Source organism: Canis lupus, chromosome X, assembly GCF_011100685.1.
Source record: "Canis lupus familiaris isolate Mischka breed German Shepherd chromosome X, alternate assembly UU_Cfam_GSD_1.0, whole genome shotgun sequence".
Classification (NCBI taxonomy): Eukaryota; Metazoa; Chordata; class Mammalia; order Carnivora; family Canidae; genus Canis; species Canis lupus.
The window spans coordinates 92,252,172-92,278,878 of record NC_049260.1 but is presented as its reverse complement, the minus strand read 5'-3'; the positions used below and the strand labels follow the sequence as shown (position 1 = coordinate 92,278,878).

Below are 26,707 nucleotides of genomic sequence, written 5' to 3'. Positions count from 1 at the left end.
ATATGGGATTTCTTTTGGGGATGATGAAAATGTTCTGGAATTTTTTTTTAAAGATTTTATTTACTTATTCATGAAAGACACAAAGAGAGACACAGGCAGAGGGAGAAGCAGGCTCCATACAGGGAGCCCGACACCGGACTCGATCCCAGAACCCCGGGATCACACCCTGGGCTGAAGGCAGACACTCAACCGCTGAGCCACCAGGGCTGCCCAATGTTCTAGAATTAGATAGTGGTGATGGTCCCACAACTTTGTGAATATACTAAAAACCATGGCATTATACCCTTTTAAGGATGAACTTCATGTTATATGAATTCTACCTCAAGTTTAAAAATACCTCTACTTCATCAGGGACTCATCCAGAATACAGCCATTAAAATCAAAATCATATTTAGAGGCACACCTAAAACGTGTATTATGCCTATAACGTGTAAATGCAGTTCTTTGTTCTACCTGGTTTTATGTGTCTGCATATACGTACGTGTACAGAAATACACGTGAATAATTGAAGTAGTACTAAGGGCGTCCCAAGTAAAGCCGTCCCAGCTAACTCAGGCCAAAGCAAAGGAGGTTCTGAGAGGCTGAGGACCCCCCCGCGCATCCCGGCCTAATGGTACTGCCCGGAAGTCCACCGGACTCCTACTGACACGTGACCAGCGTTGCGGCTGGGAAAGGGCTCGACGCGTGTCTCTGCCGTCATTTCTGCGCGACCACAATTTTTTGGCCTTGAGTTTTTGTGCTTCTCCCCCGAACTATGCCTAAAGTAGTGTCCCGGTCGGTAGTGTGCTCCGACACCAGGGACCGGGAGGAGTATGACGACGGCGAGAAGCCCCTCCACGTCTACTACTGCTTGTGTGGCCAGATGGTCCTGGTGCTGGGTGAGTAGTCGGGAACCCGAGGGCGCCTGCAAGAAGCCAAACTTCGGGGTCTCCAGGGTGGATTTCCTCTGGCTGGGATCTGGGAGGCGCGTCTCTTTAAAGATTGGTGGGCTTTGCCGCTCCGCCGAAATCCTCGCTACACATCCCTGCCCCCACTCCGGGGCAGCTATTCTGTTTTTCTGTTTAACCTTGTGAATGTATCCAGACTTCCCTCAAAACTAAATTCCTTCTGCAGAAAAAATAAACTGTTTATTTTCCTTTCCTCCCATTCCGCCTTCAGAACCTTTGTAACTTTTCTGCTGGATGCTGAGATGCTGTCATAGCTCTTATCTTAAACGAGAATAAAACCCTCCCTTGATCCTACATCCTTGTCCAGCTGTTACCCCATTTCATTGCTTCTTTTATAGCAACATTTCTAAAAAGAGTTGCCTGTATTGGCTGTCTCTGCATCCTCACTTCTCATTCCCTGTTTACACTTCAGGCAGGCTTCCCTTCCCCACTCACCATCTAAACCATATTTGTCAAGGTCAGTAACGGAACCTGTTAGTAGTCTCAGTGGTCAATTATCAGTGCTCATTTTAGTCCTCTTCTCATTGTCATTTGATAGAGATGATGGTTCCAGCCTTCTTAAAACATTTTTTTTTCATTTGCTTCCAAGACTCCACTCTTGATTTTCCTCCTACTTTGATTTTGCCCCTGGTCACTATCTAGCTCCTTTTCTGACTCTGATTTTTAGGCATTGCAATGTTCTAGGGCTCAGTCCTCTCACCTCTTCGCAGTCCGTACTCTCTAACAAACTCCAGCATCCATGTCTTCACTTGGATGTCTAATGGGTCTCTTAAAGCGATCGTGTTCAAATCGACTTCATGATCTCGTGTTCAAATCGACTTCATGATCTCCTAAGTCCAGTTCTCCACTGTTCCACCCTAGTGCAATCAGTGGTACCACTATTCACCAGGATCTCAGAATCAATCATGACTTCTCTTACCTTACACACATCCAATCCATCAACACATTTTGCCAGTACTTCCTTGAAAATCTATCCAGAATCTGACTACTACTTACCACTTCCATTTCTGCCACTCTACTCTAAGCCACCATTGTCCCTCACCTGGAATTGCCACAGTCTCTTACTCTCCACTCTTGTCCACTCTTTGTCTCTAGTGGTCTGTTTTCCACACCACAACCAGAATCCTGTTCCAAACTGGTGTCTTCCTGTAAAACCAAAGTCCATACCTAGACCCTGCATGATCAGATTCTCAGCTACCTCTCCGACTTCACCTCCTAACACTCTTCTGGCTCACTGCACTCCAGTTACAGTAGCCTTCTTGATTTTTCTTCATTGTGTCAAAATGTTCTACCCTGAGGGCCTTTGGGATTGGTATTTTTTCCTGCCTCGAACCTCTTCCCTTGGTGCTTCCTTATTTCATTCAGGTCCCTGCTGAAATGTCCTTTCCTTAGAAAGCTTTTCCCTGACTATCTAAAATGGCACCTTGTTACTCTTTGTTCTCTTACCCTGCCGGATTTTTCTTGGTAGCACTTATGACTCTCTGGGATTGCTGTCCATCCTCTTTAATATCCTGCTAATTTTTTTATTAGCACTTATTATTATCCAAGGTCATGTTATATAATTTTTGTTGTTAAATTTTCTGCCTCTTCCACTAGAATGTAAACTTCATCAGGGCAGGGACTTTGCTTTGCCCTTTGCTGAATCCCCAGCACCGTGTTTGAACTGCACCTGGTACACTGCACCTGGTATGGAGAATGCCCTCGCATCTTAGTTGTGTAAATGAGTTCTCTTTTGATTACGTAGAGTTGAACCTGAATTCTTGGTGTTTTTAGTAAGTGTGTGGCAAGGAAGCCTCAATACGCTCATTTCTATTTTTTAAAAAATCTCTTTTTAGAAATTTATTTATTTGACAGAGACTGAGAGAGCACAAGCGGCGGTGGGGGGTGGGGGAGCAGCAGGCAGAGGGAGAGGGAGAAGCTCAGCGGGGAGCCTGATGCCTGGGCTCAATCCCAGGACCCTGGGATCGTAACCTGAGCCGAAGGCAGATGCTTAGCCCACTGAGCCACCCAGGTGTCCGAATTCCCTCATTTCTATATTAGGAATACAAAATGTCTACTGTAGCAGGTCATTGTGAAGATTAATGAACATGCGAACTGCCTGGTGCTCTCTAACTCCCCCTCCTTCTCCTCTATTAATCTCGAATCACTGTGATCACTTCCCTGTAACCCTGTGGGTACTTAATTTGCATTATATCAATTTCCATCTGCTTTTTAAATGCTCCTCATTTATTTCCTGTATGTTTTTATTGTTTTCAGGTTGACACTCTTCGAGCTGGTTGAGGTCATTTGCATACCACATGTAGCACATCACTGACCCTCTCTCCTTTTCTAAGCACTTAACCACTTTTCCCAATGCTTTCCTCTTAGGGATTTCCGGATGCTTGATTGTCTGGTTCTCAGGCATTAGAACACAAACTAAGCATACCACAATCACAGAAACACTCATAGCAAACTCGCAGTGCTGGAAAGGATTTTTGAGATATTGTCACCTACTTATTATCCTTTAAGGGAAAAAAAAAACAAAGGAAGTAATTTGCCAAGGATGGCAAGATGGTCACAGAGCTCCAGATCTTCTGACACCAAGTTATTTTCAGTTGGGGAATTGAATAATAGGCTTCAACAAGCACAGTAATTTTAGTAAAAAGTTACAATGCCGAGGGCCCCACTGAACACTTGCAACTGCCCCAGGGTATTTTTCAGTGGCTCTAGTGACCGAATCTTTCTCCATTTCTTCAGACTGTCAGTTAGAGAAATTGCCCATGAGGCCCCGGGATCGGTCCCGTGTGATTGATGCTGCCAAACATGCCCACAAGTTTTGTAACACAGAAGATGAGGAGACCATGTATCTTCGGAGGTAAGAGGTCGATGCCCTCTGTCTAGGATTTCCTTGATGTGTTTTGGTCAGGTTGTGCAGAATATAAGTACCCTACCTCGTGCTAACCAGGTCTTCCTTATGGGCCCAGCCCTTCGATGTTTGTGTTAGCTCTCTACCTTCTGTTAATGCAGCAGTACCTTTGCTGTGCTCTGTTAAAATGCTGTTGTGATGTGATTCTGTTGCTATTTGAGAGCTGTAATTTGGTGGGGTTTTTTCCCAAGTAGAATGAGTTTATTCAGCCTGTGATCTCTTGGAGCATGCCATGTGCCAGGTACTCAGCTAGAGACTGCCTCTGTGGAGATGAATAAGGTGCTGCCTTTACCATTAAAGAGCCCATGGCTTTGTGGGGGGGACCGGCCACCTGTTGTGATATGATAAAGTGCTGGTGTGGTGAGCAGAAAGCTACAGGAGAACAGGTGGGAGTGGGTCATTCTCCTGAGTGGTGGTCAGGAAAAGCACCAAAAGATGATGGCATTTGAGTTTGGCCTTGAACTAGGATCTCACTAAGGAGATGAAGGGGGCTGAGGAGCATCCCAGATGGAGGGAATATGGAAGCATTGAAAGGAGCATTTATGGTGTGCTTGGGAAATTTGAATGGTCCTTGGTGACTATAGCCTGGGTTACTTTATAGGAAGGGGTTCATGCATCCTGAGACGGGGACAGAGTGAAATGCCAAAGTAGATGAGTTTGGACCTTACCTGCCAGTGAGAGACATCTCTCTCTTTTAAGCAGGGGACTGACATGTCTAGATCTGTTTTAGATTTGGGAGTCCTTGGTTGAGATAAGGAATTGAAACCTGGAAAGGCCTAACATTATGTGGAGCATGGAGCAAGAAGAGAGTGGACTGAAGATATAGTCCTGGGAAACGTTGGCATTTAAAAAGCAGACAGAGTACTTGGAACCTGGCCATGTGGGAAACAGGAAGAGAGAGTATCAGGAAGTGCGTATTTCTGGGGAGAGTGGTCATCAACAGGTGCCTGATGCCACAGAGAAGTCGGTTGTAGGGAATTAAAAAGTCCATACATTCCCTCATGTACATTTCATTTCCTGAGCTCCTTCTCTGTGCCAGGTACTGTCCTAGAAGCCTACGATGTGCCAGTGGATTCGTTTGGTAGGGCCCCTGTAACAAAGTACCACAAACTAGGTGGCTTAAAACAACAGAAATAGTCTCACGTTTCTGGAGGCTAGAAGTCTGAAATGAAGGTGTTGTCAGGCCCATGGTCTCTCTGAAGATTTTAGGGGAGGATCCTTCCTTGACCCTTCCTAGTTCTGGTGGTTGCCAGCAGTCCTTGGCATTTCTTGGCTTTTGTAGATGCAACATTAAGGTCTCTGTATCATCACTTGGCCTTCTCCCTGTTTCTGTTTTTCTTCTTTTCTTTTTATAGGGACACCACTCACAGTGGATTAAGGGCACATTCTGCCTATCTACATGACCTCATCATAACTAATTATATCTGCAACGACCCTCTTTCCAAATAAGGTCACATTCTGAGGTTCCTGGAAGGACATGGCTTTAAGGGATACCATCCAACCCAGTACAACCAGTAAACAAGCAAAGAACCCTGCCTGTATGGAGCTTGTATTCTACTATTGAGCTGGGAAAAGCGACAGGCTGACATGGTACTATGTTAAGAAACCAAACTCTTGTCAACCCATACTAAAGAAAAGAATCAGAAGTACCGCTAGGTGACATTCAATAGCAAATCAGGCCTTGAGCACCATTTTGACAACTGGGCTTCTAGAATTGTGCAGCAGAAGAGAAAGTTGGTTATATACAAGATACAACTTTAGGCTGATAATACAACCAGATCATAAAATTTGATGAAATCTACAAAGGAATATCCTTTGGGATACATGGGGAAACCCTTCATTATGATACATAGGAAGTTTACAAGTAAGATGTTCAATCTAAAACCTGTTGTCTTGTGTTTTTTCTCCCTTCATTAACCCTTACTTAGTTTTCTGATTTTGAAAATTGCGCACTGTCTTTAAGATCACTAAGATATTATATATTTAATATGTATATCATAATTACATATAGCAATGTGTAACAGTATTAGTATATATTGAATGGATGTATATTATTCACTTAATACAGAAACTGATCTAAGGGCACCTCGGTGGCTTAGTTGGTTGAGCATCTGCCTTCAGCTCTGGTCATGATCTCATGGTCCTCGGATTGAGCCCTGCATCAGGATCCCTGCTCAGGGGGGAGTCTGCTTCTCTGTCCCTCCCCCTGCTTCTGCATGCACACATACTCTCTCTTAAATAAATAAATAAATAAATAAAATGTTTAAAAAAATACAGAAACTGATCTAACAACACAGCCAGGCCACAGGTCCCTGTGGCACTGAAAGGTAGGTGCCCTCACCTCTAAGCCAGAAAACGGAGTGGCCTTAAGCTGAAGTAGGAACCCTGGAATCCAACCAACTTGGTCCTAGAAGTGAGCCAGCTTTGGGACTGAGCCTTAGGTATTGCCCAGGCTTGTGGCCTCTGGCCAAGTGACTCTGTTGGGCCAGAGAGTTTTTTTTTTTAAAGACTTATTTATTTATTCATGAGAGACACAGAGAGAGGCAGAGACATAAGCAGAGGGAGAAGCAGGCTCCCCACAGGGAGCCTGATGCGGGACTCAATCCCAGGACCCCGGGATCACAACCTGAGCCAATGGCAGATGCTCAACCACTGAGCCACCCAGGTGCCCCTGGCCGGAGAGTTCTTAGAGTTTACCAACAAGGCAGGGTTAGCTTCCCCTTTAGTTGACATAGTTCCTGCTCTAATCACGAGCAGTCTTTCCAGTGGCCCACTCTAGTGCATTCCCCTGCTGGCCAGGGTGGAATTTCAGCCTGCTCTTCCTCTTTAGCCTGCTGTATTTGAGAGCACTGGTTGCTAAACATGAAGCAGTCTGCCTGCCATATGCCCTGGAGCCAAGGGACGCCTGGGTGGCTTAGTCAGTTGAATGCCCGACTCTTGATCTTGGAGCAGGTCTTGGTCTCAGGGTCATGAGTTCGAGCTCCACGTTGGGCTCCATGCGTGGAACCTACTTAAAAAAAAAAAAAAAAAAAGAGTACGTATGCCCTGGAACCTATCACTGTCCACCTCCAAGTCTTCCATTCTGAAGTTCCTCTCTTCTTTTTTTTAAAGTTCCTCTCTTTTGACACTCTTGTTCCCCCAGCCCTCTTTCCCATCCACCAGTCCCATGGTTGTAAACCCAGTGCTTTTCTGTCTGTATCTCTGTATCATGCCTCCTTTGATGCTCTCCTTCCTTGATTTCTGTGAAGCTGCTCTTGAGATTCTCCCAATGTTTTGGCTTTCTCAGTCTTCTGGATTCTGTGAGCCCATTAAATGTTGGTATTTCCCAGGGCTTTGACCTTGATTTTATCCCCTCTCTCTTTATACTCTCCTTGGACGTTCTCATGATCTTTCATGGCATCAGTTACACTTATATGCTGATGACTCATAAAATCTAGATCTGCCTACATTTCTCTCCCATACCCAGAACTGTAGATCTGTTTCCTCTGCCTCTTCACCTGATGTTCTATCTCAGATCCAACATGACTAAGGCCAAGCTCATCATTTCTCTAATATGGGAAATACTGCAGTTTAGCTGACCTGGTACCACTGTGACACTCTTCTTTTATACCCACCTATATACTGGTGTCTGCAAAGTTAGGATATATATTCCAGCGCCCCCCCCCCCAAAAAAAAACCCTTAAGATTCTGAATGTGACTTCACTTTTGCCAAGTAAAAGGGATAGAAGTCAAAGTTGTTAGGTAGGGCTTCTGAGGAAAGGCCTTTTTACTCTTCTATTCTTATTCCTTCCTGCTTTTTGGGAAAATGGACATAATTGGAACACCAGCAGCCATCCTGGAACTAGGAAGGAAAGGCCACAAGAATTGCAGAGCTTTCTCTATCACTGTCATTATTAGGTCCCAGTCACTGCCATAAACCACAATTTTTTTTTTTTTTTTTTTTAAGAAACAGAGTGTGTCCCAAGGAGGCACCATGCCCATCATGGAGCCCATGTAGGGCTTGATCTCACAACCCTGAGCGCTCCCCCTTCTGGATGTCTTTTATAGGAGAACAAACCATTGTGTTGAAGCCACTGCAGACAGGTCTCTAACTATCAGCCAAACATAGTTCCTTCCTTCTCCTCCTTTTTTTTTTTTTTTAAAAAAAAGATTTATTTGTTCATTCATGATAGACTTAGAAAGAGAGAGAGAGAAAGAGAAAGAAAGAGGCAGAGGGAGAAGCAGGCTCCATGCAGGGAACCCAATGTGGGACTCGATCCCGGGACTCCAGGATCGCGCCCTGGGCCAAAGGCAGGCGCCAAACCACTGAGCCACCCAGGGATCCCCCTTCCTTCTCCTCCTGTGATGACACCTCCATTCGTGCAGTGGCCCAAGCTGGAATCTGCAAACCAGTCCTCCTTTTGTCTGATCCATCCCCAACCCCACCATCCCATGCACACATCCAGTCGCTCACCATGTCCTGTTGACTCTACCTTCTAATCTCTCTTGTGGTTACCTCCTTCTGTTTAGCCCTGCTGCAATGCCATCATTCCAGTACCTACCATCGCTTGCTTGGGCTGTTGAAGTGGCCTCTTATCTGGTCTTTTCGCCTCTCATTTTATTCTCCTCCAGTATGTTGTCTACTGCCTGAATAGTCTCAAATGCACGTTACATCGGTCTCCTACTGCATATCTTTTAGTGACTCTTCATCACCTACAGCAGTGCTTTCAAACATCTTTAGACAATGAATCCTTTCTTCAAATGAAGTGCTTGTCCAGAAGTATACATAAGCGGAAAGCTGCTGTGTTTGGGGAAGAGTCGAGCCCAACCATTTAAGGACTCCTCCCCTTCCCCTATCCAGTTTCATTTAGGAGTTATGGTGGAGTACATTATTAGAAATAATGGTTAGCAGGGTAAAATGAAAGTCTGAAGGCTCTCTATGATTTCACCTTGGCCTGCCTGTTCATCCTCATCTCCTGGTACTTCTTGTTTTTTTTTTCTTTTTATTTTTTTTTATTTTTTTATTTTTTTTTTTTAATTTTTATTTATTTATGATTGTCCCACAGAGAGAGAGAGAGAGAGAGGCAGAGACACAGGCAGAGGGAGAAGCAGGCTCCATGCACCGGGAGCCCGACGTGGGATTCGATCCCGGGTCTCCAGGATCGCGCCCTGGGCCAAAGGCAGGCGCCAAACCGCTGCGCCACCCAGGGATCCCTCTTTTTATTTTTTAAGTAAGCTCTACGCTCAAAGTGGGGCTTAAAGTCATGACCCTGAGATCAAGAGTCGTTTGCTCTATCAAATGAGCCAGCCAGGTGCCCCTTGATGTGTTTTTTTTTTTTTTAAAAACAACAACATTTATCACCTCATATGGTATCCGTGGGTCAGCAATTCAACAGCAGTTTAGCTGGGCGGTTCCTGTCTCTTCATGAGGCTTGATTAAAAGGTCAACCATGGGTATGGTCATTTTGAAGTCTTGATTAGGGCTGGGGGTTCCACCTCCAAGGTGGAACTTACATGGTTGGCAGCTGAGTGCTAACCTCAGTTCTTCACCACAATGATCTTCCATAGGGCCACTTGAATATCCTTGTGTAGTGGCAGCTAGCCTCCCATAGCATGAGTAATCCAAGAGAGAGCAAGGTGGAAGCCATGATATATTTTGTGACTAAGACTCAGAAGTCATGCACCATCATTTCTGCAGTGTCCTATTGGTATTACAGGTCAGCTCTGTTCGTTTTGGAAGGGGACTATGCAGGGTATCAGTACCAGGGTGCAGGGAATATTGGGGGCCATCTTAGAGACTGCCACAACCAGGAGAATGTTTTGTTTTGGGCCTTCTCTCCCTCACATATTCCTAGAGATTAAGGGTAGGAAAGAAAACCAAGGTCATTTAGTGCAGAGATCTAGCTCATATTAATTACTTCCTTATATCAGTTAAATATCAAGTCTCACTTATATTAGCATCTTGGTATCAAGGTGAACTTTATTTAAAGATTTTATTTATTAGAGACAGAGACACAGAGAGAGAGAGACAGACAGGCAGAGGGAGAAGCAGGCTCCATGCAGGGAGCCCAACGTGGGACTTGATCCTGGGTCTCCAGGATCACGCCCTGGGCTGAAGGTGGCACTAAACTGCTAAGCCACCGGGGCTGCCCAAGATGAACTTTTTGAGAGCAAGAATCCTGCCTTATACTTTCAAAACCCTTCATATATCTTGTTTGATTCTTGGCACATAGTTTGAATAGATACATTTTTGTAAACTTGACAAAATCCCATTTGGAATTGGTATTTGAAAATTAACTCAGTGAGAATTATATAGTCCCCTATATTTGAAATCCTGTGTTTTAAAAGCTCAAGCTTATGAGATTGGCTGACTTCAGGATTCTAGAAGTCTGTTGTATAGTGAATCTCTCTCTTCAGGCTGAGGTTGAATTTAGAGTCCCAGTAGGAACCAGAAGTTACACAGAACCATAAATCGTGCTAGGGCCCTAGTTGCATGATGTTAGTGAGTCACTGCACATTTGACATAAGCGATACTTGTAAGTGGAGGGGCGGAATGTTAAAGATAGTGGAGAGCACAGACTTTGGAGTTCTATTCCAAGCAGCACTACTTTGTGACCTTGAGCAAGTCACTTAACCTTTACGGGTCCCAGTTTCTTTATCCCTCAGCTGGGAAAATAATACCCATGTGTTGTCAAAGAGCAGGTAGGAGTCTCTGCAGTAGTAGAAGGACCATAAATAGTTACAATGACTTTGGAAAGTCCTTTGGCATTATTGTGTAGCTAAAGATGCACACAATCTATTCCTCAGCAATTCTACTCTTCATATACACCTTTGTGAAATGACTCTCAACCCTGGGTGTGTTAGTACCATCTGGGGTAGTTTTTTAAAAGTCCTAATGTCTCAGCTCCACCCTCAGAGATGTAGTATTTTTAGTTGAGGGTAAGTCATATATCATAAAACTTACCATTTTAAAGTGTACAATTCAGTGGTTTTAGTATATTCACAAGGTTGTGCAACTATCATCACCAATTCCAGAGCATTTTCATCACTGCCCTAAAACAGACCTTGTACCTATTAATATTCACTCCCCCATTTCCTCTTCACCCAGTCCCTGGCAACCATTAATCTGTGTGTTTGCCTATTCTAGACACTTGACTAAAAAGGAACCATAAATGTTGTAGCTTTTTGTGTCTAGTATCTTTAACTTAGCATGTTTTCAGGGTTCATCCATGATATACAATGACTCAGTACTTTATTCTTTTTTGTGGCTGAATGACATTCCATTGTATGAACATATCACATGTTTATTCATTCATCAGTTGATGGGCACTGGACTGTTCCCTTTTTTAAATTTTTAGATTTTTTTTTTTTTTTTACCATTATGGGTAATGTTGCTGTAAGCGTGTACAGGATTTTGTGGGAACATGTTTTTGGTTCTCATGGGTGTATACTTATGAATTACTGGGTCATATGGTAACTCTATGTTTAACCTTTTTAAAAATATTTTATTTATTCACAAGAGAGAGAGAAAGAGAAAGAGAAAGAAAGAAGGGCAGAGACACAGAGGGAGGAGCAGGCTCCATGCAGGGAACCCAACGTGGGATTTGATCCCAGGTCTCGAGGATCACGCCCTGGACTGAAGGCAGCGCTAAACAGCTGAGCCACTGGGGCTGCCCTATGTTTAACCTTTTGAAGAACTTGTATAATATTTTCAAAAGTGATTGCATTCTCATCAGTAATGTATGAGGGTTCCAATTGCTCTACATTCTCACCAATAATTGTTATCTATCTTTTTGATGATAGCTATCTTAGTGTGAAGCTAGGGTACCACAATGAAGTAGTATCTCATTGTGATTTTCTTTTAAAGATTTTATTTATTTATTCATGAGAGACACAGAGAGAGAGAGAGACAGAGGCAGAGGGAGAAGCAGGCTCCACGCAAGGAACCCAACATGGGACTCGATCCCAGGTCTCCCGGATAAGGCCCTGGGCTAAAGGTGGCACTAAACTGCTGAGCCCTCATTGTGGTTTTGATTTGTATTTTCCTGCTGGCTAATGATGTTAAGCATCTTCTTTTTTTTTTTTTTTGAGCATCTTCTCATGTACCTTTTGGCCATTGTATATCTTCCTTAGAAACATGTCTATTTAAATTCTTTGCCCATTTTTTAATTGGCATATTTGTTCTTTTAATTGTTGAGTTGTAGGAATTCTTTACATATTATGGATTCAAACCTGGTATCAGATATATGATTTGCAAATATTTTCTTCCATTCTGTGGAATCCCTTTTCATCGTATTTTGCTAATATTCTTAGAAGCATAAAAGTCTTTATTTATTTATTTTTAAAGATTTATTTATTTATTTATTCATTCATTCATTCATTCATTCATGATAGACACAGAGAGAGAGAGAGGCAGAGACACAGGAGGAGGGAGAAGCAGGCTCCATGCCGGGAGCCCGACGTGGGACTCGATCCCGGGACTCCAGGATTGCGCCCTGGGCCAAAGGCAGGCACCAAACCACTGACCCACCCAGGGATCCCCGCATAAAAGCCCTTAATTTAATCAAGTCCCATTTATTATTTTTTTGTCTTTGCTTGTGCTTTAGGAGTGTTATCTAAGAAACCATTGCCTAATTCAAAGTCTTGAGGGTAGGGATCCCTGGGTGGCGCAGCGGTTTGGCGCCTGCCTTTGGCCCAGGGCGCGATCCTGGAGACCCGGGATCGAATCCCACGTCGGGCTCCCGGTGCATGGAGCCTGCTTCTCCCTCTGCCTGTGTCTCTGCCTCTCTCTCTCTCTGTGACTATCATAAATAAATAAAAATTAAAAAAAAAAAAAAAAAAAAAAAAAAAAAAAAAAAACAAAGTCTTGAGGGTATGTGCCTACATTTTCTTGTAGGGGTTTTATAGGGTTTTTTAAAAAGATTTTATTTATTTATTCATTAGAGACAGAGAGAGGCAGAGACACAAGCAGAGAGAGAAGCAGGCTCCTCACAGGGAGCCCGATGTGGGACTCGATCACGCCCTAAGCCAAAGGCAGATGCTCAACCTCCTGAGCCACCCAGGTGTCCCAGTTTTATATTTTTAATTCTTAGTTTAAGTCTTTCATCCATTTTGAGTTAAACTTTTTTTTTAAAGATTTTATTTTTTTATTCATGAGAGACACAGAGAGAGGCAGAGACATAGGCAGAAGGAGAAGCAGGCTCCATGCAGGGAGCCTGATGTGGGACTCGATCCCAGGACTCCAGGATCACACCCTGGGCCGAAGGCAGGCACTAAACCACTGAGCCACTCAGGGATCCCCTAGTTAAACTTTTTTTGAGTTAATTTCTTTAGATGATGTGAAGTAAGGATCTAATAAATTCATCTTTGTACATGTGGATATCCAATTTTTCCAGTACCATTTATTGAAAGCCTGTCCTTTCTCCTTTGAATAGTCTTGGTACCCTTGTTAAAAATAAATTAACCATATATGTATGGATTTATTGTAGACTCTCAGTTCCATTCTATTGCTCTATCTTTATGTCAGTACCACCCTGTCTTGATTACTGTGGCTTTTGTGGTTTTGAAATCAGCAAATGTGAGTCCTCAAACTTTGTACTTTTTCAAGATTGTTTTGGCTATTCTGGATTCCCTGCAATTACATGAGAAGTTTAGGATCAGGTTGTCAGTTTCTGAAAAAAAAAAAAAAAATACAGCTTGAATTTGTAGTGAAACTATAGATTCATTTAGGGAGTATAGCTATCTTAATAATGTTAAATCTTCAATCCACGGACATGAGATATCATTCCATTTACTTGGGTGTTCTTTAATTTCTTTCAGCAATGTTTTATAGTGCACAAATCTTGCACTTATTTTGTTAAATTTTTCCTAAGTATTTTATTCTTTTTGATGTTATTGTAACTGGAATTTTTTTTAGATTTATTTATTTATTTATTCACGAGAGACACACACACACACACAGAGGCAGAGACACAGGCAGAGGGAGAAGCAGGCTCCATGCAGGGAGCCTGATGTGGGACTCGATCCCGGGACTCCAGGATCACGCCCTGGGCCGAAGGCAGACGCTAAACTGCTGAGCCACCACCTAAGGATCCCCAACCTTTGTCTGATTTTCCTATCAAAATAATACTGGCTTTCTACAATGAGCTGGGAAGTGTTTCCTCCTCTTTTGAAAAGTTTGTGAAGCGTTGATATTAATTCTTTTAGTAGATTTCACCAGTGAAGCCACTTGTCCTGGGCTTTCCTTTGTGCAGTTTTTTGATTACTAATTAAATCTCTTTACATGGGATAGTCTGTTCAGATTTTCTGTTCCTTTTCCAGTGACTTTTGGTAGTTTGGGTTATTCTATTGTTCCAGGAGTTTGTCCATTTCATCTAGCTTACCTAATTTGTTGCCGTACTGTCATTCGTAGTATAATCTTACACATCTTTTTATGTCTGTCAGACCAGTAATACTCTCTTGATTTTTTAAAGTCCTAATAACATTAGACTATTTGTAACTCCCTAAATATGCTGTGATATTTTGGCTTTGCACATAGTAGTCCCACTGCTTGAAATATTAGTTTCTATCAGGACTGTTGGCTTTCTTTCTTTCTCTCTTTTTTTTTAAGATTTTATCCATTTGAGAGAGAGCACACACACAAGCAGGGGAAAGGGGTAGAGGGAGAGGGAGAAGTAGGCTCCCCGGTGAGCAGGGAGCCAGATGCTTGATCCCAGGACCCTGGGATCATGACCTAAGCTGAAGGCAGATGCTGAACTGACTGAGCCACCCACTGCCCAGGACTGTTGACTTTCAGTCACCTCCTCATGAAGCCTTCCATGACTGCTTCACATAGGCTTGGTGCTTCCACCTCTGTGTTCCCATTACACAGTATACATTTTTCTATTTAAGAACTTACCTCCAGGGATGCCTGGGTGGCTCAGTGGTTGAGCATCTGCCTTTGACTCAGGTCATGATCCCGGGGTCCTGGGACTGAGTCCCACATCGGACTCCCTGCATGGAGCCTGCTTCTCCCTCTGCCTGTGTCTCTGCCTCTCTCTCTGTATCTCTCATGAATAGTCTTTATTTATTTATTTTTTATTTTTAAAATTTTTTTTATAAATAAAGTCTTCTAAAAAAAAGAACTTAACCTCCATTTAATTTTCCTCACTAAACTGAATTCTTTAAACCAATGTTTATTGCATGTCTGTTTTCTTTCTAGTACTTTGCTCTGGGGATAGAGTAGTTAGACAGGCATGATCTCTGCTAATCTCTGATCCCATGGACCTTACAGTCCAATGGGATAACAGAAAAATAAAGTAATTATGATTATGGGAAGTCCTGTGAGTGAAACAAAGGGCTCATACAGAGAATCTCATGAAAACCTCTTTGAAAAGTTGGTCAGAGAAGGTCTCTATGACTAGGTGGTATTCGAACTGAGACCCCAAAAATGAGAATCGGAAAGAAGTGAGAAGAGCATTCCAGGAAGAGAGAAAAGAGTATATGTGAAAGGTCAGAGGTAGGAAACCACTTGTTTGTTCAAAGAACAGAAGCCTGGTGTGGCTTGTTCATAGGAAGGTAAAGAGGGCATCTGTGAGATAAAACGGGGAAGGGGGACCAGTTACATGCTCAGTTGGTGCCTGGTAGGCCATGGTAAGGAGTCTGGATTTTATTCTAGGTGTCTTAGGAAGCCACTCTTGCATATGTTTAAAGAATGGTTTGGAGTGAAACAGTAGTGGAGGCAGATTCTAGAATAGCAGTTAAAGTTTGTATGTTAGCTATGAATTTAGAATAGGGAAGGCCTAAATGAATATCACACACATGCTCGCATGCACTTACTATTGATTTGACTGCACAAAATTCTAAAATTTCCACATGGTGGGGGCTAGTCAAAGACAAATGTCAAACTGAGGAAGAAATATTTGTATGGCCCGTCAATATTTGAAAGTCTCCTTAATTAAAGTAAAAAGGCAACTCAAAATGCGAAAGATAGAAACTGACAGTTCACCCCCAAAAAGAAAACACAAATGCCTATAAAACATGAAAAGATGCCTAACTTCACTTCTTAAAATAAGAAATGCAAATATGAGAGCATAGTTTTCACGTGCCAGATTGGCAGTCATGCATTTTAATAACATACTGTGTTGGTGAGACTGGAGAAAAACAGGAACTCTCACATTGGTGGTGGGAATGTAAATCGGTTCAGCTTCCCTAGAGAGTCATTTGGCAGTATTTATCAGAATTTAAAGTGGATACACTTCTAGGAATTTATCCAACAGGTAAAAAGACATTTCAGTTCATCCACACAAAGGAATACAATGCAGCCCTTATGAAGAATGAGGCACCTCCTGTGTCAATTGGTAAGGAAGAGTTGCATAAATATTTTCTAACCAGGACACATTTTTAAGTAAATAAAGAAGTAGAGAACAATAAGTCAATCGGAGGAGGACAAACATATGGTCTCATTCATTTGGGGAATATAAAAAATAGTGAAAGGGAATAAAGGGGAAAGGAGAAAAAATGAGTGGGAAATATATCAGAAAGGGAGACAGAACATGAGAGACTCCTAACTCTGGGAAACGAACTAGGGGTGGTGGAAGGGGAGGTGGGCGTGGGGTGGGGGTGACTGGGTGACGGGCACTGAGGGGGGCACTTGATGGGATGAGCACTGGGTGTTTTTCTATATGTTGGCAAGTTGAACACCAATAAAAAATAAATTTATAAAAAAAATAAAGCTTAAAAAAAGTAGAGAACAATATAAGGTATGCAACATTTGTCTAAAAAGGAAAAGAAATAAAGTATATTTTCTTTATATATCAATAAGGATTCTTTGCTTGTATCATCAACTGTCTCTGGGAGGAACAGAAGAAACCAGAAAGAATATTTGCCTCCAGGGAAGAGAGGCACCCACCCCTGGGTGGGTGAAGGGTGGGTGGGGAGGGTATTTACTTTTCTTTGTACTCTTTTTTTATGTACTATGTATAGATTTTATTTTTTAAAATTTTTAAAAGATTTTATTTATTCATGAGAGGCACAGAGAGAGAGGCAGAGACCTAGACAGAGGGAGAAACAGGCTCCATGCAGGGAGCCCAATGTGGGACTTGATCCTGGGACCCCAGGATCACATCCTGGACCAAAGGCAGACGCCTAACTGCTGAGCCACCCAGGTGTCCCTATACATTTTACCTATTAAAAAATTGAAACAAATAAGGGGAGGGGAAGTGAGACCAGTCTGGAAGCTGTGACAGTCGTCCAAGGAAGAACTACTGGTGGCCTGGGCGATAATAGTGGCTGGAAGGGAAGCAAAGCAGACAGGTTTGAGATCTTTTTGGAGATAAAAATCCACAGGATTTGCTGATGGACTGGGTGTGGGAAATGAGGGAAAGAGAATAATCAAAGATGAGTCCAGGTTTCTGTTAAGCATCTGGGTGGGTGGAAGAGTTGCTTACTGAAGGCAGCCTTAAGGGCTCTTAAGCTTGCCGGCCTCAGCTTGAATTCAACCTATTCTGACCTGGGACAAATCATGTGATTGGTTTGTACTTAGGGAGCCTTCATCTATAAAATGGGAGTGGTAATAGGACTACCTCACAGGGTTGTTATAGGACTTAACTGACTTGATATATATATACTTGGGCACAGCTTCTGGCACATAGTAAAAGCTCTATACGTGGTTGCTAGTATTATTATTGTTGTTATTCTTATCACCATGACCCTGCCCACTGCTATGACTATAGCTCCTGCTCCTCCCCTCCTGTGTCAGGATGATGCTTGACCCATATTAGGGGCTCAGGAAATGCGTGGGAGGCAGGAATGTTTTAAAATTAATAACAGGTTTAACTAACTAACTGGTTGATCTAGGAAATGCAAACTTTTGAAAGGCCCTTTTAGCATATGAAGAAATGAGGTAGTGAGGATAGGTAGGTTATGAGATTTGTTCATATCTGTTTTTTTTATTCCATTTTCTGTACAGGCCTGAAGGGATTGAACGACAGTACAGGAAGAAGTGTGCAAAGTAAGTGTTTAACAGCGTGGTGGTTTCCAAGCATAAGAAAGTAGAGACAGTAATGTGTTTGGAAAAGAATTATGTGGATACAATCCTCTGTTGTATCTTTATCCTTATAATCTCAACTGCCTTTGAACTTCAACTTCACAAATACCAATATGCTCCTTGGACAGACTAGTCAAAATCACGTCTCTGACCAGCTGGTCACAGAATTTTTTTTTAACATAGTGTCATTTTTAAAATGGAGATATAATTTATATATAAAATTTGCCCTTCTTTTTTTAAAGATTTTATTTATTTATTTATTCATAAGAGACACAAGGGGAGAGAGAGAGAGAGAGAGAGAGAGAGAGAGAGAGAGAGAGAGAGAGAGAGAGAGGCAGAGACATAGGTAGAGGGAGAAGCAGGCTCTGTGCAGGGAGCCCGATGCAGGACTTGACCCCGGGTCCCCAGGATCACGCCCTGGGCCAAAGGCAGGTGCTCAACCACTGAGCCACCCAGGCGAGCCACCCTTCTTTTTTTTTTTTTTTCTTAAATAATCTCTATGCCCAGTGTAGGGCTTGAACTCACAACCCCAAGACCCAGTGTCATATGCTATACCGACGGAGTCAGCCAGGTGCCCCCAAAATTTGCCCTTCTTAAGCATACAATCTGATAAGTTTTGACAGAAGTATGCAGTCCTGTAACACTACCACTGCCACCACCTGTCCTACAGGACGTTTCCAGTCCCCTATATGCCCTTTGCTTGCAGTCAGTCCCCTTCTTTCCCCCTCTCTGGCAGCCACTGATCTGCCTTCTACAACTATGATTTTGCCTTTTCTAAGAATGTTTCCTGAATTCTGCAACATGTGTTCTATTACATACAATATGTATCTTTTACATTGCTGTTTTTCACTCAGCATAATGCTTCTGGGTTTCATCCAAGTTGTTATATTTTTAAAAAAGATTTTATTTATTTGAGAGAGAGAATGCACGGTAGGGAGGAGGAGAGAAGGAGAGAAGCAGATTCTCTGCTGAGCAAGGAGCCTGAGCTAGGCTCCGTCCTAGGACCCTGAGATCATGGCCTGAGCTGAAGGCAGATGCTTAACTACTTGAGCCACTGAGGCGCCCCCAAGTTGTTATGTTTATTAATAGTTTGTTCTTCTTTATAGCTGAGTAGTATTCTATGGTGCCAGTTTCACTTTTCACCCATAGAAGAGCATTTGAGTTGTTAACGGTTTGGACTATTCTAAATAAAGCTGCTATGAACATTCCAGTTTAAATCTTGGTGGGGATATGCATTTTCTCTTGGGGTGGAATTGCTGGGTCATATGGTGAATGGAACATAGTGTAATGTAATCCAGATTTATTTATAAAGCCTATTATAGGACCACAGACCCAAGAACTTTAGAGACTCTTCTTTAAAGCTATATATACATTTTGAGCTTTAGGCTATTAATAGTGAGAATACTAAAACCACAGTAAGTTTAATCTTGTTGATGGAACGATAGTTACATCTTGGCTTACAGAAGGCTCAGGCTAGGAGAATCAAGGCCTGGAAATGGCTAAGAAGGCCTTTTAGTTCCCAGCCACACTAGAGAAACTTATTACTTAGTTTTATGTCTTTTTTTTAAAGATTTTGTTTATTAAGTAATGTCTGCACCCAACATGGGGCTCGAGCCCACAACTCTAAGATCAAGAGTCACTCCACCCACTGAACCATCCAGGCACCTCACCCCCCCCCCCTCCATTTTATCATGTCTAATGAGTCTACCTCATGTACTTGACAAAGTATAATAAAACTGACCAACCAAAAAAAATATGACGGTAACAATTACTCCACAGATTAGTTTGCTGACCACTGCAGTGGGGCCTTTACACTCCCTCTTGACACTAAAAACCCAAACAAAACTAGACAAAACCTTTACACCAGTTACTTCTTGGAAGAATGGCAGCAGTTTTTTTTCCCTAAAGATATATCTACTTATTAGAGCAAGAGAGAGGAGCCCAAGCAGACTCCTTGTTGAGTGTGGAGCCTGACATGGAGCCCGATCCCATGACCCTGAGATCATAACCTGAGCCAAGGATTGGATGTACCACCCAGGCACTCCAGCAGTTTTTTAAATATATATTTTTAGAAGCTTATATTATTCTAAAATATTTTTTAAGTAATCTCTCCACCCAACATGGGGCTCGAACTCACAACCCCACAATCCAGAGTCACATGCTGTCCCAACCAGACCATCCAGGTGCCCCAGAATGGCAGCAGTTTTAACTTGAAAGCAATCAGTAGCAGGAACTAGCATTTCCCAAGCTTGTCTAATGATAAGAATCACTTGAGATGCTGAGGAAAATGACGGATTCCCAGGCCTCAGCTCCCAGATTTGCTGAATCAGGATCTTCTGAGGGAGGGACCTGAGAATCTGAGCAGCAATTTTAACAAATTCTTACTTGTTAAAGTGATTCCTCAGTGATTCTTATGAAGTAGATGCACTTTGTGAATCCATGTTTTGGAGATTTGTATTCTGAACTTCCCAGAGATTCACACTCTGCTCTTTGCAGGTGTGGACTGCCACTCTTCTATCAGTCCCAGCCGAAGAATGCCCCCGTGACCTTCATTGTGGATGGAGCAGTGGTCAAGTTTGGCCAGGGTTTTGGCAAAACGAATATCTATACTCAGAAACAAGAGCCTCCTAAGAAGGTAATTATTGAAGGAGACTGGTTAATATAGCCACAAATCTACAGATTGCCCTACATTTTTAAATAAGATTATAATGAGAAAGTGCCCTTTATGGATGAATTCTTAATTAAGAGAATGACATTTTTATGTGTAAGCAGATGTTCAGTGTAACATCCATTATGTGTTCTTTTCTCTTTCTTATAGCTGTCCCATGAGTAACATTAGAAATTGTATGGTTTTGATTCACATTGGTTTTCTTTGAAATGTCTTGTTTTTTCAGTGTGGACAGTTAAGACGAAAGAATCAGGCTCATTTTTAAGTATACTCTTAAAAGCCTTGATGGCAAATGTTAAAAAATATAATCCAAATAGGAAAAAAAAAACCCCATTGGCCTTTTTAGATAGACCAGTCTGTCCCAGAGAGGTGTGTCACCACCCCCAACCTCCTCCCACTGTAGTCAGGCATGTGCATGTGTGTTGCCATGCACACACTACATGCATGCATGTGTGCACGGCTCACAGAGCCTCTTGCAGAGAGTGAGACTGATTCTTCCTCCTGTGACTCCAGGTGATGATGACCAAACGGACGAAAGACATGGGCAAGTTCAGCTCCGTCACGGTGTCTACCATTGATGAGGAAGAAGAGGAAATTGAGGCTGTGAGTGCTTCTGTTCTCAAGGAAGCTGGGTTGGGGGGAGGACCTGGAAGGGAAGGGGATTCTAAAGCCAGCCCATTCAAGTGGCAAAATAATTAGAAACTTTGCTCATAGGCCTCACTCAGCTGGGAAGAGACTAGAGGACACCGGGCCAGGTCCTGTTTCCCTAGATCTCAAGGACATCTGTAAAATGCCAACCAGGGAGTTGGACTAGTATTTTCATACTGTGTTCTGAGATGCTTTCAGAGGGCAAATCTCTCATCCCTCTTCAGTTTGAAACCTATCGGACTCAGCAGTTTCAGGTCCCTTCCAGTCCAGCTTGAGTGGTTTACGAGGCTCTCCTCAGCAGTGGTAGCAATTACCTTTATGGTACTTAAGTATAATGAGGTTTACAGAGAGATGTTATCTGTTCTTTTTCAAATGCTTTTGGCTGAAACCTGAGCTCTCTTGGATTATTGAAAAGCTGAAGAGTTTAAAGGGAACAGAGTCCATTTCAGTAAAAATTTTGAGACCCGAGTAGTATAAATGGCTACTTGCAGTCTCTGTTACTCATCAGTACTGTCAGCTCAGGGGTGCTTCTTTCCCCCCCCCAGAGAGAAGTTGCCGACTCGTATGCACAGAATGCCAAGGTGATTGAAAAACAGCTGGAGCGCAAAGGCATGAGCAAAAGGCGGCTGCAAGAGCTGGTGAGTGGCGTGGGGGCAGCATGGATGTCTTAGCCTGAAAGGCCCTCCAACAGCCAGGCAAATCCTGGAGGAAGTCTATCAGGGGTTACTGGTGTAGTTGGCTGCCACCTGGACTCCAACTGTTGGTGTACCCCGCTCTAGTGAGCACAGGGTTCAGGCCCTAAGTTACAATACTCGTTAGCTAGCCCTGACCAGAATGATACTTTAATCTGCTGCCTGTGGTCCAAGGTCAGGAGTTCAAGATCGGGCTTCATGACACTCTTCCGATGTGAGGGCATACAGTAGTGCTACATTGGCATTACCAGGACAGGGCCTTCATTGCTGTTTAAAGCCCAGGTACCACCCCAAGTTTCTGTGCCGTTCACAGGCTCATCATAGAGCATGCGCACTTATGTTTGATGGTGCCTGCAAGTTGTGTTTTCTTGATGATGATGTGCTTATAATATTTCTTTAAAATCAGACATCACTGCATTGGTGCCTTAAGGGTGGACCAGTTCATTCTAGAATGACTGTGGAGGATTTTTTGGTGACAGTGGTGGTGGGCCTTGGGAGCTACATTACCTTGCCATGGTGGTCTAGAGCAGCGCTTATCAGATTTTCTGAGATGAAGGACCAGGGCTTTCCTCTTTTTAAAAATTTTCAATCTGTCAAGAATAGATCTGTCATTTATAAAGTGCAGTAAAAAGGAATTTGCCTCAATTACTCCAATTATTTTATTTTATTATTGCTCTGTCAAATTACTATAGAAGTTTCTAAGTGCTGACTCTCAATTTTACATATCTTGCATGAGCCAGTAACAAACAGTTCAGGGACTGTACAACCTGAAGTAACACTGTTCTAGAACCGTGTTTCTCTTCCTGTTCATCCAGGAATGGGATACTGGTATACCACAATACTGATTTCCTCAGCCCGTTGAGGGACCTGGGGTATGTAGGGGCCCCACACTGATCACCTTTGACCACAACCTTTCGTACTTACTCCATCTCCCCATGCATACCCCATCATTTTCGGTGTGGACTATTATATCAGGTTGGAAAGCAGTTGCTAGAGATTCATAATGATTTGACAACCACCGTTCCAAGTTTCTGTACTAAATGCACCCAAAGGATGGTGTTTGGGCAGTTAGAATAAGGAAGGAAAGTAAGAATTTTGTGTCACCTACCGGGGCATATATTTGTCTTCCTTTCCAGGCTGAACTAGAAGCCAAGAAAGCAAAAATGAAGGGGACCTTGATTGACAACCAGTTCAAGTGAATCAGGACCTTTCTCTCAACCCCAACCGGTGGCAAGCATTTAGATAAGGAGGAAAAAGAACTTTGTCTCGACTCCATGGACTGGTGCCCACCTTTTTGCCCCAGCAGAAGGCTTTACATTGCTTCCCATTGATTCCTCCTACCTTCGGTGAGGTCTTTGAGTCTATCTGACCTGCTTTCTAGAGATGGGTTTTCTAAATCTTTCTGTATATAGGTCTTCTGTACTATTTTTTATCTGTTTCATGCAAACTTCTTCAGCTATGTAGAAACTCTATGAATACATCAGTGCTGGAGTGTCTCTAGTTTCTAAAGTAGCCATTCTCCTTCCTTCTTCACAGTTAATATAATGTTTAAAGATGTTTTAAAAAAGCATTATGATGTGCCACAGAGAAAAGTATCATGGATTATATTTAAAGTTGCAGCAATTCTGATTCTTTTAAGTGACTCTATTATTAGACTGGCAGGAATTGGCTATGGTTTGAATCTCTCTGCTGTCAGAAAAAAATCTACAAAAAGCCAGAATCTACATAAAGCTTCCTTCACTTCATGTTCAGAGAAACTTCCCTGGTAACAAATTACAGAAATGATCCCTGAAAGCATAGCCTTGCTTCCTCTATTTCAAGTGTTAAAGCAATAGGTGACTTACTCCTTATCAGACTTCGTACTTAAGGAACAGCCCAATTGGAATGAGGGGTGGGGGAGAGCAGCTCAGATCGTAAATGAAAACGGGGTCTCAGTAAGCCACCGAAGTGAGTACCATCTCAGTGAGCAGCTCAGAAGAGTACTGCTTCCGTACATGGGTATAGGAGAGAGACAGTAAGAACCGATACTGAGAGTATCTACTGGCTGTCTGGTATTTCACATTTGCTATTTGTAGAGGAGTGTTGTATATTTAAATATTTAGAGATGCCTGGGTGGCTCAGTCGGATAAGCATCTGCCTTTAGCTCAGGTCATGATCCTGAGGAGTGAGCCCCAAGTTGGGCTCTCTGCTCAGCAGGGAGCCTGCTTCTACCTCTTCCTTGGCCCCGCCCCACTGCTCATGTTCTCTCTCTCTCAAATAAATACAATCTTTTAAAAATAAAAAATTTAACATCATGCTGTTTCAGAGACAGCAATATGTAGTGTTACATACATGTTTTTATCTGTTCACTTTATTGCAAGCTGCTGCAGCTGGAAGAGGATTTTAACCTCCTTGTATTCTCCACAATGGGTTGCACTTAGCAGTCGCCCAGGACCTATATGTGAGGTGCTGTTGGGAAATAATTGGGCATTTTTCTTTGTTTTTTTTTTCCTCATTTAGCGTAGGGGAGTAGATGTGAGCTAGCGAGAACTGGGAGAAAGAAGGGCGGCAGGGATCCTGGGAAATCCTGGGTGGGGCTGTGTTACCATCTTCCCAAGTTATTCCCCTGCATCCAGTGAGGTCTTTGCAACCGAGTCTTCCTCTCCATCTCATTTCCTATCCTCATTCTGAAAGATACTTTGACATTATATGGAGAGCCAACCATAATCTCCTTACAATTCCTTAACCTCACCCCTAAACAGTGACCTTTACCTTCACACCACTTTAGTCACAAACTCCTGTGACTACAGCCTGGCTGCCATGCCCAGAGTCTCTGAAATCCAAAATTCTAGAAATCCAGAATTCTATTTTGTCATCACAACCTCCTAACATTGCTATTATCATGCTCATAGTTCACTAAACCTGTTTTGTTTGTTTTTAGATTTGAAGGGTGATAATTTTATTAGTACTTATAATAAAAAATAGTAGTAGTTTACTGATGATAATAATACTTTCTAGTGGGTATTTACTATGTGTCACATGCTATGGAAAGTGCTTTATGGGTATTATCTTAAACAAGATGACAGTACTATGAGACAGATATAACTGTTCTCATTTTCATTTTATAAATGAGTATCTGAGGCTCTAAGAGTGTAAATTTCCCAAGATCCCATAGCCAGGAAGTGATCAAGCCAGAAATCTGACTATAGAACTAGGCTAAATTGCTACTCTTATGGGATTTTTTTTAAAGATTTTATTTATTTATTCATCAGAGACACAGAGAGAGAGAGAGAGGCAGAGACACGGGCAGAGGGAGAAGCAGGCCCCATGCAGGGAGCCCAACGTGGGACTCGAGCCTGGGTCTCCAGGATCACACCCTGGGCTGAAGGCGGCACTAAACTACTGAGCCACCCGGGCTGCCGTCTTACGGGATTTTTTTTTAAATCTATTATTGAGAGTGGATAGCAATTTCATTTTGAGAAACCAAGTAAAATGCGATATAAAGACACATAGAAAAAAAAAAATAAAGGCACATAGAGGTCTCCTTGTAGCAATTGTGTCGTTACCCTTGCACATATTTTCTGAACTATTTGTCCTTAGCTACTGACCCTAAACCCATTTTGACATCTGGTTCAGATTACGCATTTTGTTTCATCTTTAAGACTGTAAATCAGTGTGTCATTAGCACCAAATAAAGATGTGCTCCTCAATGTTTTCTTTCATATTGAAATACTTACTAAAATGATATGACATGGTTTCTCTAGTCTCTATTTTCTTATAGGATATTAGCAGCAAATACAGTGTTTTAATGTTACTATAAAGAGCCATATTGAAATTTTGGAGAGTCTTAGCCTGCTTTCTTTTGTGTTTGTTTTTGCAGATTGTCAAACTGTAATGAAAGAGTAAAATGTAAAAATTTTCCACTGTAATAATGGTGACATTTGAAAGTGTAATTCTACTGCATAAGAGGAATTGAAAAGCTTTTTAAAAACTAGCTTGTCTCCACCACTTTGTAATCCTTATCACTTGTGGACCACCTCCTTTTCTCAAGGAAAAAGCTTCCTTTCTTAATTTCCTTGATGTTTTATTCTGCTGCTTCTTTACCTGACTACTCCATCTTCTTACTCAGTTCTAACAAAGCACAGTCCATTACATTTGAGCTTTTAGTGTTTGATATTCCTCCAGGAAAACAAAAAACATCACTTAGGGTGAACTAAACCTGCTTCTGTACTTCACAGAACTTCGATCCTCTTGTTTTCCCCCAGTATTGCCATTCTCTTACTGCCTGTCTTCTTTCTGACCCAGCCTGATCTTGTGGTTGGGGATCTGAAGTGCTCTTACCTTCAACACTTCCGACCCTGAGTTTGTTTATTTGTTGTTGTTGTTGTTTTAAGATTTTACTTATTCATGAGAGACAGAGGGGCAGAGACATAGGCAGAGGGAGAAGCAGGTTCCCTGTGGGGAGCGTAGGACCCCAGGATCACGACCTGAGCCAAGGCAAGATGCTCAAACACTGAGCCACCCAGGCATCCCTGTTTGTTCTGTTTTTAAAGTAGGCTCCACACCCAATGTGGGGCTTGAACTCAGGACCCTGAAATCCAGGGTCTCCATTCTACCGACTGAGCCAGCCAAGTGCCCCTGACCTTCAGTTTTTTACCTTAAAAATTTTTGAATCATTTTAGATGTACAGAAAAGTACCAGAGATCATTCAGAGAGTTTCTGTATACTCTCCACTCAGTTCCTCCACTGTTACCATCTTGTATAATGCTATGGGCTGAATCATGTCCCCTCCAAAATTCCTATGTTGAAGCCCTAACTCCCAGTGTGATGGGATTTGGAGATGGGCCTTTGGGAAGTAATTAG

At 42.5% G+C, this 26,707-nt stretch overlaps 1 protein-coding gene across 1 annotated transcript; it reads left to right on the top strand.

Moving 5' to 3' along the window:
- The first annotated feature begins 645 nt into the window (after positions 1 to 645).
- On the top strand, positions 646 to 25,838 carry STEEP1 (STING1 ER exit protein 1). The gene is made up of 7 exons (XM_038588177.1): positions 646 to 878; positions 3,684 to 3,801; positions 17,780 to 17,821; positions 20,354 to 20,492; positions 21,039 to 21,128; positions 21,719 to 21,811; positions 23,002 to 25,838. Exons 1-7 carry the CDS (start codon positions 755 to 757, stop codon positions 23,062 to 23,064), a joined length of 669 nt encoding a protein of 222 aa, XP_038444105.1. The 5' UTR covers positions 646 to 754; the 3' UTR covers positions 23,065 to 25,838.
- Positions 25,839 to 26,707: the final 869 nt, after the last annotated feature.